Source organism: Notechis scutatus, chromosome 1, assembly GCF_049901735.1.
Source record: "Notechis scutatus isolate UNSWTSFEM ecotype Mainland chromosome 1, rNotScu1.2, whole genome shotgun sequence".
Lineage (NCBI taxonomy): Eukaryota > Metazoa > Chordata > Lepidosauria > Squamata > Elapidae > Notechis > Notechis scutatus.
This window is the reverse complement of record NC_142009.1, coordinates 45,069,489-45,087,476: the sequence shown is the minus strand read 5'-3', so window position 1 is coordinate 45,087,476 and position 17,988 is coordinate 45,069,489. Positions and strand designations below refer to the sequence as shown.

Here is a 17,988-nt window from a genome sequence, read left to right as displayed (position 1 = left end):
AAATTTCAAAGTACTGTTTTAGGAAAGGGCATAGATAATCTTATTTTAATACATTTAAATTATTACATTCTAGTATTTCTTTTAAACTGAATAAGAATTAGGCATTCTGAAATATTCTAAGCATGCTAATATGAAAATGTTTTGGTAAAACATTATGTAGTTTTTAAATTTTAAAATACATGTGGATAACATTTGCTTTGGCTTTATTCTCTTTCAGTTGAATCATTTAGAATCATGCAAAATAGCTGAAAGTTTACTATGGGGTACTAACTACAGGGACAGTATAATTTTCCTCAGTAAAAAGTAGAGTAGGTAAAAATAGAATTTACTTGTTATACTATTGTATTTAAATAGCATTTAAAGGATAGCAAACATATTAATTTACAATTTCTGTGCTTAGCTGAATATAAATTATTCCTGTGAATGTACGTTAGATTATTTCTTAGAAATTAAAGATTTATGCAAAGAATTGAATGACAAATATCCCAAAACTTTTAAACATGGTACTAAACCATAGAACTAAGCTGTGTTGTGATGAAGTTAGAATTAATACAAAGAACGTAACATTATTAGCAAATAATTATCAGCAATAATGTATATTACAAGTAACTGGCAACACAGGCAAAAACAGTTATTTATGGAAAAAATTGTGAATGGAATAAACGTGTTGTGGCTGAAGGAGAGAGCTAAAACTTTAAGCAGTAAAAGCATCAGGCACAAACATATTAACAATGAAATATTAAGAACAAGCAAAAAAGTTTTATAATATTACAGATTTACCTAACATGACAAAAAGCTAATATCCACCCATCCTTGATTAACATTAGATTCTCTGCTTTAAATGTCATGTTTAAATCTATTCCATAAGCTCCATATACATGAACCAGAAGTGGCATCTTGTTCAGCGATGTAGAATGGTTTTTATAAAAAACTGTAATTGGTACCCAAGTTTCATCCTGCAAATGAGGGAACATTTCAGAACAAAGCGTATTTAGGAATTTGCAAATTATAAAATCAAAAGAAAAGTTCAATCTGTGTATTTAACATGTTTTATTTATCCTAGCATTCTTTGACATTTTGTACAAAACTCTCAGAAAATAAAAAAGAAAGTTGGGGTTGCTTCAGGATTTGTTTACCAATATAGAGCATAAAGCTCATTAAATACAACTCATGAGAAGTATATAAAACATGAAAACAGCCCATTCCTCCTGCACCTTCTGCATTGTGATCTGAACATCTTTACATACTTCACACTGAATGTAGCAACAAACATAAAAACTTAAATGTCTGTTAGGAGTTCTCTGCTATATGACTGAAAAATACAACAGGTTGCACCATTATTTCATGAAAACTTGTGCCTCACCTGTGAGATTATTATCATATAGATTAACATTTGTATGTTTTATGTTAACACTTGATTTTTCTCCTGACAGCAAGGAAAATAAGACCACTTCATTTCAAGCCAGGCTTATTAGGAAAAAGCATAACAACTTTGCCTTCGTGTTTCTTAAATGTAGATCTTACAAAAAGAAATGTCAACCCTTCAGACAGCAGAGAAACAGCAATAGCTTTACCGATTAGGGATTTTTTTTAAAAAAAAAATTCTTTCCAAGTCCTGTTTACAAGAGGCTAAGAAGACAAGAGCTTACCTTGCTCTTAGCTTCTAGACGTACAGTTTTGCAATTTGCTGTAATTGGTACTTCTTGCTCAGTAAATTCAATAAGGCTCTTTTCCATCAATGAATATGCAAAACGAACTGGAGACTGAAGAGGAGACATGAGCCAAAAATAGCAAGTGTTGGCAGTATAGTCAGAATTAGGTTCCAATTCTAGTGAACAGGCCCAAGCAGGTAGCTAGAAAACAACAGAAATTATTAATATTCCCCAGTCTTTTGATTTCTTTTCCTGTTGAACTATACACTGTAGTTTCCAGTCTGATAATAGAATTTGAATTTCTTACTGGCTAAGAGGTGCTTCATTTGCCCCAGTAAAAAAGCTGGATTGGTAGCAGGACCTCACTATAATAAGCACAACAATTTAATTATTTTCCCCAAAAGCTGATTAATGACAATAAATAATGAAAATGGAAAGAAATGTATTTTGAAATAAGCACAGGTGGCAAAATATTAGGCAATGTCACTAAAACACATAATTAAAATGCATGATTTATCTCTTACAAGATTTCTCCTTGCACTCTTCTGTTATCAGAAAAGTTTTAAAAATCTTTCTTTCTGCCCCTCTGTCTGTTCTTTCACTCTATCCAACTTGAAACCCAGCCAAGTCACTGTCTGTTATTGCCCTGAGGTCTTGCATTGGCTTTGGGGTGCTCAGCCACTTACAATCCTTGCCTCTGACTCTATTCCCAGCGTTAGCCATTGTGAAGAACAAAATTATTTTTTTGGCACAGCTACATTCGGAAACTCAGGGCTATTATGTTTTAAGACTTAACACTCCTAGAAATGAAAGGAATCAAGATTCATTCTCTGAGAGCAGCAGGGTCTCTTACCCACTGCTTACTTTCTTTTAAGAAGTTCTGGTTACTGGGTTGATAAAGGCTTTTGGAAATTGAGGCAGTCAGAGTCAAAAAGCTTTACACAGAAAAACTGCACTCTGTATAATTGATTAAAACCTGAAGAGGATCAATCTAAAAAGTGTAAAAAACCCTTATAAAATGGGCACTATATTTAACTTGACTGCTACAATTAGCAAAGTAGAGAGTGTATAAGCTTACCATCTTATTGCAATCATGCTAAGTGAAATTTAAAATATTTGCAGATAACAAAACAGTAAGGCAGGAATTAACCTATGTTTTCAAAAGAGCCCTTTGATTTTTAAAGTTATAGAAAACCTGGCTACGTAAGTTGATGCTCTAGACAAAGAAATATAATGGATTTTAACTGATCCAGATGTTATCAAAATTCTTTGTTAATTAAAATGGTTTTTATTCATGATTTGTCTATAATTGTATGCAAAACTTCTACAATTTAATGTGTAAATTTTTTATAAATCAAAGTCCAACAAGGTTTCATCTTATGTTTAATGTATGCATAATGTATCATTATTTATTTTATTTTTGCTATAAAATTTGGTAAGTATTGGGTAAGATTAATTTCTCAAAATGATAATTGAGAAATAGGTCTGTTAACTAAGTAGTCAAAGTTGCAAGTCACAATCTGCTTGCTCTGTGTCAGCAAGCAGGAACGAACCAAAAGAAAATGTTATGAATTTGATTTGGATATGTTTTAATTCCATCATCACATCAGAGTCGAAGGAACCAGAGAAGCTATAATCCTATTTTGCAGAGAAGCTATTCTTTATGACTGGTACTAAGGTAAAGTGAGGTGTTTTTTTTTGCTGAAGTAGCAAAATATTCTGACAAACAATAACTGGAGAAACTAGATAATTTAGTCACAATAATAACTACCCTCAAAGCATGCTTGGAATCTTCATTGCTATTCACTAATCATGAGGTTGACAGTCTGATGGTAGTTGGATATATAATCCAAGCCAAGGAAAAGCATGAAGAAAATAATAACCATGTTAATGGCACAAATATCCGCAGTCTATAATGACTACATCCCATTCAATACACCAGAGCTGACAAATTCCCAGCCCGTGGGCTGGATGCGTCATGTGCTGGCCATGCCCACTCCTGGTTTAGCGAAGGGGAAAAAAGTCCCGATACATTACGGCAGGGGTCCCCAACCACCGGTCCACGGACCGGTACCGTCCACAGAACAACTCCTACCGGGCCGCGGCTTGTTGGGCGCCGCCATCTTTTTCATGAAAAAGTGCTTCCGGTGAGCTTTTCTGGGTAGAAAGCTCACTGGAAGCACGTTTTCATCAAAAAGATGGCAGTGCCACGCTTCCGGTGAGCTTTTCCGGTAGAAAGCCATTTCTACCCGGAAAAGCTCATCGAAGCGCATGGCCGCTTATCTTTTTGATGAAAACGCAGCTTCCGGTGAGGTCACCGGAAGCACTTTTTCATCAAAAAGATGGCGGCGCCCAGCTGATGCCGGTACCGGGCCGTGGTGCCCAGCTGATGCCGGTTCCGGGCAGCAGCGCCAAAAAGGTTGGGGATCACTGCATTACGGAACACCGCCATGACGATGTAAGTTTGACCTGTAATATACCAACAGGTTATTTCCCAAAGTCTCCTGTGTTGAAGGTTATGACAGTTCTAATTTCAGAAGTTAGATATTTAATATTTAGAAATGCAATGTGGGCTAACTGCCTTACTCTATAAACCAATGGCCTCTAATAAGCAGCGTGTGTAAAGGACACAATGTATTTATTATTTATTAAAATTCTTCTTCTCTGAAAATCTTTGGATAAATACAATTTACCTTACTCTGAAATTAATAAAAGAATTCATTCTGAAAATTATTATTATTAAAAGTAATACATGTAGTAATTTAAATATTTACCTTAACATTTTCAACTGTATTTGATACAAGAGAAATAATATCCAAATAGAGCTCACCACCGAGTTTTAGAAAGATCACGCAATGATCTCTGAACATATCTAAGTCGATTAATTTGGTATTTTCTTTTACTGTGTAAATAGGTTGCCAATTCTCCAAACCGCATGAACCAACTGGTGCTTTCATCAGCTATAAAACAAAGAAGAGTCTGCATACATATAGAAAAAAAATGAAAATTTTCAACATTTAAGCATTTTCACTCAAATTTCAGTTTTCATGTAAGAAAATGCTTCCATAAGCATTCAATAACTTGAATAATTAGATTTTTCACTTGGATAGTTTAAGATATTCTGCAGAGAGAACTATCTTAGTTTAGATTCCTCTTTATATTTATATTTTCAGAGGAAAATGAACTATGCTCTCTTTTATATATCTTTTTAATAGGTTTATGTCTACGCTTGCTAACTTTTGCTTGATAAATTTTGAGGAATGAAATAACTAACACAGTAACACATATTTTTCAAAGCTGGCTTAAGTACTAGTCAGAAAAACAAATCCAGCTGAGTTGCATTTTTCCCCCACAGTTTTTTGGTATTTTCCAAAACTTCTACACATATCAGCAGGATAGATAATAAATAGATGAAACCAAGGCCATAAGGATATGAGCATTATGCAGAGAAATGATAGAATTTTTGTTTTAGAAACAAGTAAAAACCAATGTAATTATAACTTTGATAGATTTATCCTAGCCACATATATCTCAAAGTTTGTGTTTTTGCATGAAGAATTTAAATAAAATGATCTAATAAATGCAATGGATAATTGGGCGTGTTTTATAAGCATATATAAGAAACATGCGCATTAGATACAAGATTTAACTATGTAACCAACTACAGGTTTTTTCTCTTGGAAATTAAAATAAGGGAGCCAGTGTGGCTGTGGTGATTAAGTTGTTGGACTAAAAATGGTTATACATAGGTTTCCTTAGACATGGAAGCAAAATAGGTATCCCTGAATCAGTCTCAGATAACTGAAAAACATCTATCTAACCTGTATTAGATCAGCAATGAACTAATTTGGGCTGAAAATAAATTATTAAAATATATAATGTGGTTGTTTGTCTGAACCAAACTTTCTAGTTCCTGTTGTGGTTTGACGGCAGCCGGTGCGGATGGCAGAAGTATCGGACAGCGAGGACAAAAGGGAACCAGTCAGGGAGTCTGGCGAGGAGTTGGACGAGGGTCCTGCATCCGATGCAGGGATGGGGCCAGGACCATCTGAGAGTGGGGTGCTGCCTTTGGAGCTTTCAGAGTCAGGCAGAGGACCCTGGGGAGCCTGTTCCCAGTGCGTGTGTGCACAGAGTTGCTAGAAGGCAAGAAGAGCTGAAGCAGAAGGAGTGACTCAGGAGTAAGGATAAGAGGTGATTGCCCCTCCCCATAAGGGATAAAAGTCAGTCCTCAATGCTTAACAGCTTTGCAGGAAGCAAAGCAGTTCAGTAATCTCCGAGTCCTTCGTGAAGCTCTGTACTCTGATCAGTTTTTTCTAGGTTTTTTGGGTTGGTTTATGTTAGCCTTAATTGGACTTCTGTTTCTTGGCAGCATTCGACAGCTCTGAAAAGCATGCTCTTATCTGGAGGAACTGTGTAGAATGAGTTTTGGCTGGGAATGCAAGTAATTCCCAGCATCGCATTAAAAAAGGTTTTACTTTTAAATTCAGTTTGTGTTTTGACGAAGTTTGACAAAGCCTGGGTTAGAACAGTTACCATACCTTGTACCCCACAGGGTTTCCATATGTAGTAGGAATATATAGTTCATTGCTTCGATGCTCAACATGATAAATGATATTTTTGGTTCGTTTTTGCACAAGAACAGGTGGTTTAAAAGGGCAATGACAGTCTACCAACCATACTTCAGAAGTGGTCTTGCTATTACTATTTATAGTAATAAAATGTTTATCCTTTGTGCGGTACAGATCCACAAAGTACCTTCAAACGAAGAATACAGAGACAATAAAATAAAATAAGATGTCATGATGTCATAACTCTTTGGGTGGCTTATTGCACAGGTCACAAATATTCAATTAAAATACAGCTTAAAATAATCTATGAACTTCAGCCTGTTTTGAGATGTTGCCCTTCAACTAAGGTCAACATAAGTGACTTCAATTAATTAGGGGTCCTTGGTGCTCTCTAAGTTTTGTTTTCTTGCACATGTTTCATTACCCAAATTAAGTAACACAATCAGTGCTGTTAATGTTACCTGGTTTGTGTAATGAAACAGCTGCAAGAAAACAACCATGCTCAGAGAACACCAAGGACCCTTCATTTAGCCCTGAGCTACAAATATTCTCCTTTATCAGTAGGTCACTTGTTTTGGAGCAGCTCAGAATTTAGTAGGAACCAAGATTTGGCTCCATACATGAGGCAGGATGCACAATTCTTTAGGTGTTCCTCAACAAGGATGAAAGCAAATTGTGGAGAAGGGAGGCTTAAAGAAATCTGTGATAGGGCACAATCAGAAAGGATGTAGAACTGCTGGCACTCATAATCTTAACAGTTATGAGGTGTGGGTTGTGCTGAAATGATTTAATCTGAGGGAAGATTGGATCTGAAAGAGTTCTTAAAATGCCTCACTTTCTGCCCTCTAGTTTTTTTATCTGATAAATGTAAGGTACAGCTTTTTGTTGTACTTAGTCAGGAAAAATGAGGTATCATTTTTTAAAATAATCTTATTCTGTTTCAAGTCTCAATTAATAAATCAACATTAAAGAAAAATGTATTGTTTTGGAATTATCTCACTTTGTGTTTAAACCATAGTCTGCTTAATTATGATTTGTTCAATAAGACAGTTGGCTGGATGCCTATCTCAATAAACTGTGAACAGCTGATTAAATTACTACATAACACTGGGAATCAGGCACCTAAGCTGGCACAGAAAAGAAGGTAGGCTACTTCCCCAAGATTATTTTGCTAGAAATGGGTTTCAGACTAATCCATCACACCAGTTTTATTATTTATATACATGAATATGTATGTCATTTATTTATGTATTATTATGTATTTATTTACATGTATGCATATACATTATTTATATACATGAATTTGCAACACATTCTTACCAGGCTAATTCAACTGTTTATTTCAACTTTCTCAGCATCAATCCACAATGCAGCAGCAATCTAACCTCATTTTTTCTATTGTTGCACTAATGAATTTGCCACAATATGGGCAATAGCTTTGGGGTAAACCTAATAATTCCCTTCTGCTCTCCTGGCTATTACTTCAAAGCAAAATATGACCATTATAGTTAGGGAACAGATCAAGGATTTCTGACTACGTTAGATATAAAAAAGTCTTGCTCACATATTTTTCATGTTCTTTTTGCTTTTTCACAATTATTCCATACATGAATAAAGTATGGTAAAGGTGTAAGTGAGAGAATTTGTCCCTTCAGTGAGAATTTTTTTGTATTTACTGAGTTGCTAAATAAAACTTTTCTAGTCGGTTTTCTTTTGACTATTATGAAAAAATGGCAGTTTCTTTCTGGATATTTGCCCTATCTATATTTACCAGGTTTAATACAAAATTATACATAGAGAAAGCAGTTCACTATACCTTACCTTGCATCACTTTCTGTATATACCAGCTCAGAACGCTTTTTATTAAAATCACATAAGTATACAGTATGGCACTGAAGATTCTTTTGGATGGTATAGAACAGAATCTCACGTGTAGCCCATTCTAGATAAAAAAGAAAGTTTAGTTTTTGCTAACTATAGGAACCATAAGGAAGTGAATTTAATAAATCCAATATAAAATAATAAATTGGAAATGAACATATGAAAAATTCCATGCACGCACAATTCTAGAGTTAACCACTATTAAGATTAAAATGAAAAACAATAAGAGATTAATGCCATTTTTTCCCCAAAATTTTCTTTCCTGCACAATCAGTGTGCAGTAAGTATCACTGTGCAGGATGTATTTCTTTCTGGACTGCAACTGTCAGTCTTTCTATTTCTTCAAGTGCCCAAACACTATTTTACCATTGTGAAAATAAAAAATATACCGATACCTAGTATATTAGAATAGAATAACAGAGTTGGAAGAGACCTTGGAGGTCTTCTAGTCCAACCCCCTGCCTAGGCAGGAAACCCTACACCACTTCAGACAAATGGTTATCCAACATCTTTTTAAAAACTTCCAGTGTTGGAACATCCACAACTTCTGGAGGCAAGTTGTTCCACTGATTAATTGTTCTAACTGTCAGGAAATTTCTCCTTAGTTCTAAGTTGCTTCTCTCCTTGATTAGTTTCCACCCATTGCTTCTTGTCCTGCCCTCAGGTGCTTTGGAGAATAGCTTGACTCCCTCTTCTTTGTGTCAGCCCCTGAGATATTGGAACACTGCTATCATGTCTCCTCTAGTCCTTCTTTTCATTAAATGAAAATATTCATTGCAGCTTTTGACTTGTGTGCATTCCACTATTATGATGGCCTATTAACATCTGTGACATCTCTCGTACCAAATGTCACAATGCTTTTCCCCACATATAAGCTTTGCAGTAATTGTTACTGTTTGTAGTTCTTGCATATGATTTCTCTTTAAAATGTCCTTCCCAATATGTATGTATGTTTCAGTTTAGGACAATATTTTATATAATTAATGAAGTGGACTGAAATCCAAATAATAAGACAGTGTGACTGTTGGATTAGGATTAGGAAGATCACGGTTTAAATTTTCACTGAGCCATGAAAATTCAGTAGATGACATTAGGCCAGTTACTACATTTTTATCCAACCCAATTCACAGGGTTGTTTTTAATGGCACAAAATTGGAGAGTATTATATATCGTTCCTTCAATTCCGGATAGGCAGAATACAAATAAACAAACAAACAAAAATCCCAAAGCTCACTTGTGCAAATGTATGTAAAAGTTATGTTTTCTTAAATTTGCACCCTCCTATACTGATCATTTGGTAGTTTTTACAGAAATACTTAATACCTTAGCAAATAGAAACACCAACATCCTTTGAAATGGGCCATTTTAAGCAAGTTTAATTTGTTTCCATTGTTTGGAAGAAGGAAATTTCAGCTGCTCTTAATTTCAACATAAAACCAGTGTGGGTTTTATTATGAGGAAAGATTCATTAAAATTAGTGAACTAGGGGGCTGCTGAATATAGAATTATACATATCCAGATTTAGAAATATCCGAAAGTTTCATGAGAATAATGAAATGAGCTTTGAGACACAAGCTCCTGCTCTTATGTAGTCTGTAATCAAGATACATTTACAAAAAGGTGTGAAACTTGCATTGGGACATTCTATGTTTTGCCCATTTGCCCTAACTTATACCCACCCACCCAACTTCAGGTTATTTGGCAAATCTAAAAATTATGAAATTGCAACCAAATGGATTTAGCATGTTGTAACAGACTTGCACATATGCAAGGAACCAGGTTTAAGAAGGCTGCATCAGTCTAACACAAGGGATTTATGCTAGAGTTATGCAAATCACTCAGCAAGACTGTAAGACAAACGCTAATCCAATAAGAGCTTAGGCAATAACTATGCCTGAAAGGTTTGTTTCAGCACTTCCACATGATTTCCAAGTTATTTGCCCATGTATCTAAGACAGCGGTCACCAACCAATGGCTGTGGCCCACTGGTGGGCCGTCAGAAAATTTTGGTGGGCCGCAGAGAAATCTCAAAGCTGCTCAGCCCACATGGCCCATGGGAACCCTCCCCGCCCACTCACTTCTTACCCGGCAAACTTGTCTGCTAAGTTGCTATTTTTCCTTTTTCCGACCATCATCTGTTCTGCTGTGCCAGGAGATTTAGATAAACTAGGAAGCGGGAAATGGTTGGATTTCTTGCTTTCTAGCTAAGCACAGCCGAACCTCCCTTAGGACTGAAGGTTTGCTTGCAAGCAAATTCAGTGCAGACTCACGGCAAGCAAATTTAAGAGACTGAGCTAGCCGATGGCAGATAGATAGATCACTGAATGATTCTGTGAGCAACTCAATCTGCCTGCTTTGCCTGATGTTGGATAAAAGTTGCTTTTTTAGAAAAAATTCAATATTTACATGCATGGTGTGTTGTGAGTTAATTTTGTGAGTTTGCTTTCAAGCAAATTTTATGTGACAGACTGAGCTAGCCAATGGCAGATGGATAGATTTCTGAATGGATCTGTGATTCTGTGAGTAACTCAATCTGCCTGCCTGCTTTGCCTGATTTTGGGTAAAAGTTGCTTTTTTAATAAAAAAAATTCAATATTTATATAAATATTTATAATATTTACATACAAGCCATGCCCAGCCAGTCACATGACCACCAAGCCACACCCACAAATTAGACCACACCCACAGAACCAGTTAGTGGTCCCTGGGATCTAAAATTATGAGTTTGGTGGTCCCTGAGGTCCAAAAGGTTGTCGACCCCTGGTCTAAGATACTTTCATCTGGATGCAGAATCCCTTTTTACTAAATGCTTACCAAAGCTAAATGCATTTGGGATAATGCATTCCACTTTTGATACTGGATGTAGTTTCACAATAATACAAGCACATTCTTCAGAGCTGGCACTTTTAATTCCAGTAGCCATATATTCATGATCTGGGGAAATTCGGATTTGCTGGATAAAAGAATTTTCAAAGGGTAGAGCTTCTGTGCTAAGTAATGCTTCGAAGTTCTCTTCATCTACAATACACAAAACAGTGTAAAACAGGAGAATTAGTGCAAAGATTCATCAATCGTTCTGATATACCGCTGAATGTATTTATAGATGTAATGTTTTGGGATTAGTCTTACATATACAGATTTTGAATGTGCTAAAGTTACCCAGATTCAATGGTATGAATTTATGATTTGACACTGCTTTAATGGATGTGGATTGACTGAGTGCCAAGATGATGTTGATTCTTAGCAACCACATCAATTTTCTCCATTGATCAAGTGATTGATGGATAGATGGACCTTAATCACAGTGAAATGGGAAAAACTATGGTCATGTACTTTTTATTTCAAAAATTCTACCTTAAATTTTGTGCAAAAAATGAAAACAAAAACTGATTTTAAATATATTTTATTCCCTAATCACATCTAAATATATTGGCAAAGTCATGGAAGAGATATGACACCACTATTTAAAAAGATAACACAAAAATAATTGGTTATCTTAAGTACATTTTGTCCCACACTCTTTATTTTTTAAAAAGTAAAATGGCCACCATAAGTATGTATGTATATGGCATATGCTTATATGACTGGCTGACTGAGGAATTCTGGGAGTTGAAGTGCACACATCTTAAAGTTGTAAAATATTGTTCTATAATATTTGAAAGGGAACTCCTATAGTTTATGTGTTACACAATTGTAAAATTGCTAAATAAAATTAAAATCTAGAAGACAGAATTACTTTGCATGGACATTACATGGACATTTATGTTAACTTTTTAAAAAACTACTTTGAATGAAATTTACTCCTTAAAAACATTTTCTTGTGAATGGAGTTTCATTGCTGAAGTTAATGGAAGTTAATTGTCCAACTATCCTCTCTGAGATTCACAAAGGCTAAAGCTACTTACATAAATTCCGAATGAAACATAATTTTTAAATAAAAATAACTAACACCTAAATACAAGATCTTACATCTTGTAGCATGAAACCTAAGATATGTGGCCTCCTGCTCAAGCTTCTCTCTGACTGGATGTGATCCTAACCAATTTTGCTGAGATAACATATACCTTTTCCTGCCTAATGTAACACGCTGTTTTAATAAGATTCTATTGAAAGTTTCTTTTAATCTATTAAAGCTACATAGAGACTAAAAAAAAATTAAATTTAGTAATATAATAACCATACCTACTTCTCCTAGCTTTGAACGAAATAGGCAGCCATTTTCTTCAAAGTAAATATAGTCTCCAAATTTAATCTGTTTAACATTAACAGAAAGATGGATCCATTACAAAGCATTTAGAATTATGCCATTATCTGTAATTACATTTTGTCAAATTCCTGTACAATAAACAGAGCTTTTTTGAGGTCCATGGAATTTCTATATAATTAGAAGAAAAATATGCTCCTTCATATTCCTCATGTAACATAAAAACTGTAGGATTTAGCATTTCTCTCCAAATTGTCTTCCACGTGTACTAGGACTACAAGTCTCAGAATCCTCAATTACTGTCAACTGAGTATTCTGGTAAATGCAGTATTAGAATCACAGAAGCATAGGGCTGGAAAGGACCTTGAAAGTCTTCTAGTCCAACCACTTGTCCTATGGCAGGAGATCTTACACCATCCCTGACAATTGGTTGTTCAATACTTTCTTGAAAACTTCCAGCAAAGGCACACCCACAATTTTTTTTGGGGGGTGGGTGGGTGTAGAAGAACTGTTCCATTGGTTAATTGTTCTTATTGTCACTAAGTTTCTCTTTAGTTCCAGGTTGTATGTCTCTTTAGTGAGCTTTATTCATTGCTTCTTATCCTACCCTCAAGAGTTTTGGAAAATAAATCGACCCACACCTCTTTGTGACAGCACCTCATGTACCACAAGCTCATACAATTTGAAGAAAGCTGTTGTAAAGACCCAATAACTCAAAGAAACAGTCTTAGTTTATACCACTGGTTCTCAATCTTGACCACTTTGAGATGGGTGGACCTCAACTCTTAGAATCCCCCCATCAGCATTCTGGAAGTTGAAGTCTACCCATCTCAAACAAGCCAAAGTTGGGAAAAATTGGTTTATACCATTCTGAACATCTGATTTTTATTCCATGATCATCACATCTCAGTCAATAGCCTTTTCATCTCCCTCAATTCAGTAGAAACTTTATGGTAATACAGTTAGTCCCCAACTGACAGCAATTGGCACAGGCAATTTCATCACCAAATAATGTGATCCTAAAGTTAAATGTCATGTGATGGTGTCATCATGTCACATGCCTGCGGCTAAGTGCAACATTACATGAACGCAAGTGGCGAATTTCATTGATTTTGCTTGTTGGAAGCTGGTTGTAAAGTTCACAAATGATAATCACATCACTGTGGGACACTGCAATTGTCATAAATGTGCAGTAGTTAATCAAGTCATATGATCACTGGGACACTGTAATGGCCACAACTTTGAAGAATGCAGGCTACTGTAACTTCAACTGATCACTGAAGGAGTGGTTGGTAAGCAAGGATTACCTACAGTTGCAGAGTGTTAATCAAACCACTCTGCAAAGCTGGACAGCTGTCAAACCTTTTCGTGAATCTAAAGGAAGAAGAGAATCCAGGGAGTAGAATAATTCTTCAACAAATTCCAACAATTCAGAGCCCTTTTAGGGTGGTCAGAATGAGCTGAGATCAAGTGAAGAACTAAGGACTGTTACCAGGGGGGCATGTCCTCAGAATTCAACTCGATCGGTAGAGCAATGAGGCTAGAGGCTACCCATCCTGGATTCTCCCTTTGACTCAATGGAGAATATAGTATTTCTCCCATCTAAAACATATGTTTTACTATAGGAACTAATACATATATCTAGCTGCTAGTAGTACATTTATGCATATATACTTCTCAGTTATTAAAGAATGAGATAAAGTTCAGGACCATTAATATATACTATTTTGATTAAGCTAAGCTTGATTCCTATCAATATCATGGACATATCCATGTGGCTTCCTTGGCAAAAATCAGAAAGTTGTTTGCCATTGCCTTCTTCTGGAGTTTGTTTTTACTTATCAGTTATGCAACACACCCAAGGTATGAGTACATCTGACTCTGGTTTATTTTTCAAGATCATCCAAAGTTGTTTACAAATGTTTCTATATTCTTGGTATAATTAATTCTGAGATCCCTTCATATAGAAATATAATGCAAGCTTCCATGTTATTTATTAGATTTATAACTTGTTCATTTAGAAGCTCTAGTCTAGGTAATGACTCATGGTCCCTTCTCCCATTACTCCCTACAAGAACAATCATATAAAAAGATTGTGAAGCCACAAAACTGGCTCAGAGTCAGTCAATAAGTATTACATTTGTTCTCCTAGGCAGGCAGTAAATGTTTAGAAAAATATTCAGAACTTGGCAGAAACAAATGGAATATGAGTGTACAGTATAATCATGAAATGTCTTAAAAAACAAATAGGTTAAAAAAACCCTCCTAGTGAAATACAAGCCATTAACTTCAATAAACGTAAATGGATTTTCAAACTCTGGAATGAACATGATGGACATATTGCAAAATTGTTTTATTTTGATGGAAAAATCTTTGTCACGTTGGTTTTAAATCTTGGTTTGAAGAAATCTCAATTTCATTTTTCCAATGTATTCAGTAAATAGATCAATGAAAATTATTCTCCTACAGTCTCACAATATATAGAATTGGGTTAATAATAATACGTTATAGAAGTATGGTGGGGATAATATGGAAGTAATGCACATAAATTACTTTGAATGTTTAAATGAGCTATGAGCTTTAAATGACACTAACAAGACAAGTATTATCATAGAGACATCTCTTTAAATAATTTTCAAAATATTATCTGAATCAGTATCGTAAGCAAGCTAGCAACTTTTATAATTCTTACCATCAGGCTATTTAGACCTGACGAATGACTGTCATAGTGTTTTTCCAATTTTTGTTTAATTCTCTCTCTCAAATCTATGTAGTTTGCTGAACAATCCCTCCAGTTCTTTTGCTCTGCTTTCAGAAGATCCTAGGAAAGTATATGAAATGCTAAATGTTAATAAGCAGGATTTATTTTACAGTATATAATCTGAAATTAGAAACCAACTAAGAAACCCTTAATAATTTTGTATATCCTATTCCAGAAAATTAAGCTAAGAACCAAATATGTTGGAAAGCTATGTGAATATTTTTTAAATCAAATGACTCTTATTTATCAGTAATAGGACTACTTCCTTTGAATTGCAAATAGCAGATTCTTAATTCTGAAAGAATCCTTCTCTTCCTGTGATCTCAATGCTGTCCAGAGCTAGCACTGGCTGCTATTGATAACATAAGAATGTGAATATGAATTGTATTAGCAAAGTCAATATTGAATTTGTTTTTTAAATTAAAGACTTTCTCCATTTATCCACACAGATAACCTCACAATATGAGAACAAAATAAGCACCCAATTTATTTGCTCATGGCAAGGAACTCTGTCCATTAAGAATGATATGGAATCTTTGATCTATGGACAATTTATAACATTTTAATACTTGTATACAAATTCAAGGACCAATGAATTGGGTTGAAGGTAAAGTAAATGCCATATGTATGATGATATCATTTGCACATGCTAGTAATGCATGATGTTATAATCTGCAAATTCAGTTTGGTCCAATAGACTTATCTATTCTTCTATTATTCTAACACATTGCCAAATGATAAGACTTTATCTATATTTGAAAACATAATAAATTGTAAATTAAAAATGTAAGGAAATTATGACAAAAATATATAAACTACTATACAGATGAAAAGATCTTAGCAATATTAAACAATTGTTTAGCAATAGCAATGCTATTGTATTTATTTGTTTGTATTCCATCATTATTATTGTTACAAATAACTTAAGGTGGTGAACATATCCAACACACATTCATCCTCCTAGTTTCCATTATCATTCTCTTCCTGATCTAATATAAAATTTAAATTGGATTAGTCCTACTTAGTTCCATGCTTTTTATTTCTATAAACTCCATAGAAGATGAAAACTTTAGAGATTCCTTTTGATATTCTCCCAGTTCTTAATTCAATATTTTCATTCTATAAATATAAAATACGGCTATTTGAATTAAATTTCTGACTACAGAATTTAGAAATTGTGTTTGGAAGAAAGAAAAAATATCTTTATTCTATTGGACTGTAGACTGTTACTGGATTTTCAGTGAATAAACAGGTTTTTTTTTTTAAAAAAAATAGCTGGAATAGCAGATCCCAATTTTAATTTATTTGTTAAATTTCTGTTATCCATCTCACTGTCCAATTACAATTGAATCCAGAATAGAAACCCAAGAAGTAAGTATTATGGTTTTATAACGTATTTTCTGTCTTAACAATTTTAGTGAGTCACTGACACAAGGAAAAAGGCATTTTTTTATAGTGTAAGGGCCAAAATATTTATTGGCCAGAATGATTTATTCAAATAGCTTACCTACCTTGCAGGCAAAAAACCTCCTTGACTGAATGCTTCCCTGGGAATAAGGAACAATGCATACATTTCTAAAACACGTTGTAAAGAAAAATACTTGTTGCTTTGTTTGACTACAAAATCTTACAGATGAAGTGGAGGAACATTTAAAATAGTTCATGAGGTGACCAATGCTGCCTTTCAAAAAAGAAGGAAAATATTTAACGCCTGAATACATGATGACAAAATATTCATCTTGCTTGATTCTTCATCTTATTTTGAGAACTGTTAGAATCCAAAGTAATAGCAAATCCAAGTAAACTAGTCACAGGCAGTAAATGTTTCACTTTCAAATGTATAGTCTTCAATTCTACTGGTTCAGACCTGGAGGAGAAAAGAGAAATTACAGTTTTAATGGGAGAAAAATTATAAACAAACCTGAGACTTTGTAACATTACTGGTTTCTAAAAACAGTACTCATATTAAAAATTACACTATATTTAATATTTTTCAAAAGATAGTTATGCCCAAGCTACTGCTTATTCTTAGTGACTGCCTGGAGAAATCCCTGCAATTTCCTTGGCAAAATTTCGAAGTGACTTGCCGTTGTGTCCTTTCTAGGTCCGAGAGAATGACTGGCTTAAGGTCGCACAGCTAGTTTTGAATTTAAGGCGGGACTAGAATTCAGATTCCAAATTGGCTCTTCATTTCCATTTATCAAAAGGTAGGTCATTATTTCACAACAAAAAACCTCAATATAATTTTATTGAACCTCCTTAAGGGTGGCACAAGACTTATACTAAGAACTTAAGGAGTAAATGCTAAGTGCTTTATTTGCTAAACAACCAAGGGACCTCACAGGTTCAAGGAATTAACTGGTCCAATATTTCCAATACTGTAATCTCACCATTGTATCAGTGAGAAAGAATGCTGCAGGTCATCAATGGCTAGATTGATTCTTTATATCAACTATTTAACTTTATATAATTGTTACAATAATATCTATTCTCCAATATTCACAACACAGATACTAATTCCTCCATCTTTAATCTGATTATTAAAATGTCCACAACCATATTTCCAGCTTTTGATTCTTGTTTACCCAATTGAGGTCTGCTTCTTGTTGGGATTAACTTGATAAGAAGGTATATAATAATGATAGGAAATACCTACCATCATCCCAAATCAAAAGACGAGCCAAGTGTGAGGGTGTGAGAAGAGGTCTAAGACATCCACTTTCTGTATGATTCTTGCATTGCCAAAATATAAATGGCCCTGAAATTTAATAAGCATTGACCACATAGGGTTATGTTTGCAGTAGCCACCAGGCGGCCAATAGTAGCAGTGTAGGATACTTCAAGACTTACCTTGATTTGTGGCACTCTGACCACTCAACACATTTGTGACAACAATCTGAAATACAACATTGAAAGTTGGGT

General features: G+C 34.7%; 1 protein-coding gene across 2 annotated transcripts in view; it reads right to left on the bottom strand.

Annotated features, from left to right (window-relative positions):
• PREPL (prolyl endopeptidase like) overlaps positions 1-17,988 on the bottom strand; it is a 30,085-nt gene that overhangs the window by 9,624 nt on the left and 2,473 nt on the right. For both annotated transcript variants that reach the window (XR_015749167.1, XM_087962840.1), the window contains exons 2-10: positions 16,578-16,933; positions 14,998-15,126; positions 12,284-12,353; positions 10,916-11,119; positions 8,042-8,162; positions 6,191-6,407; positions 4,427-4,612; positions 1,650-1,853; positions 781-956 (exon numbers count right to left, since the gene is read on the bottom strand). Coding sequence is in view for 1 of the 2 variants with exons in the window: in XM_087962840.1 (XP_087818966.1) it covers positions 781-956; positions 1,650-1,853; positions 4,427-4,612; positions 6,191-6,407; positions 8,042-8,162; positions 10,916-11,119; positions 12,284-12,353; positions 14,998-15,126; positions 16,578-16,787 (1,517 nt within the window). In the remaining variant the exon portion in view is untranslated. The remainder of the gene's footprint in view (positions 1-780; positions 957-1,649; positions 1,854-4,426; positions 4,613-6,190; positions 6,408-8,041; positions 8,163-10,915; positions 11,120-12,283; positions 12,354-14,997; positions 15,127-16,577; positions 16,934-17,988) is intronic.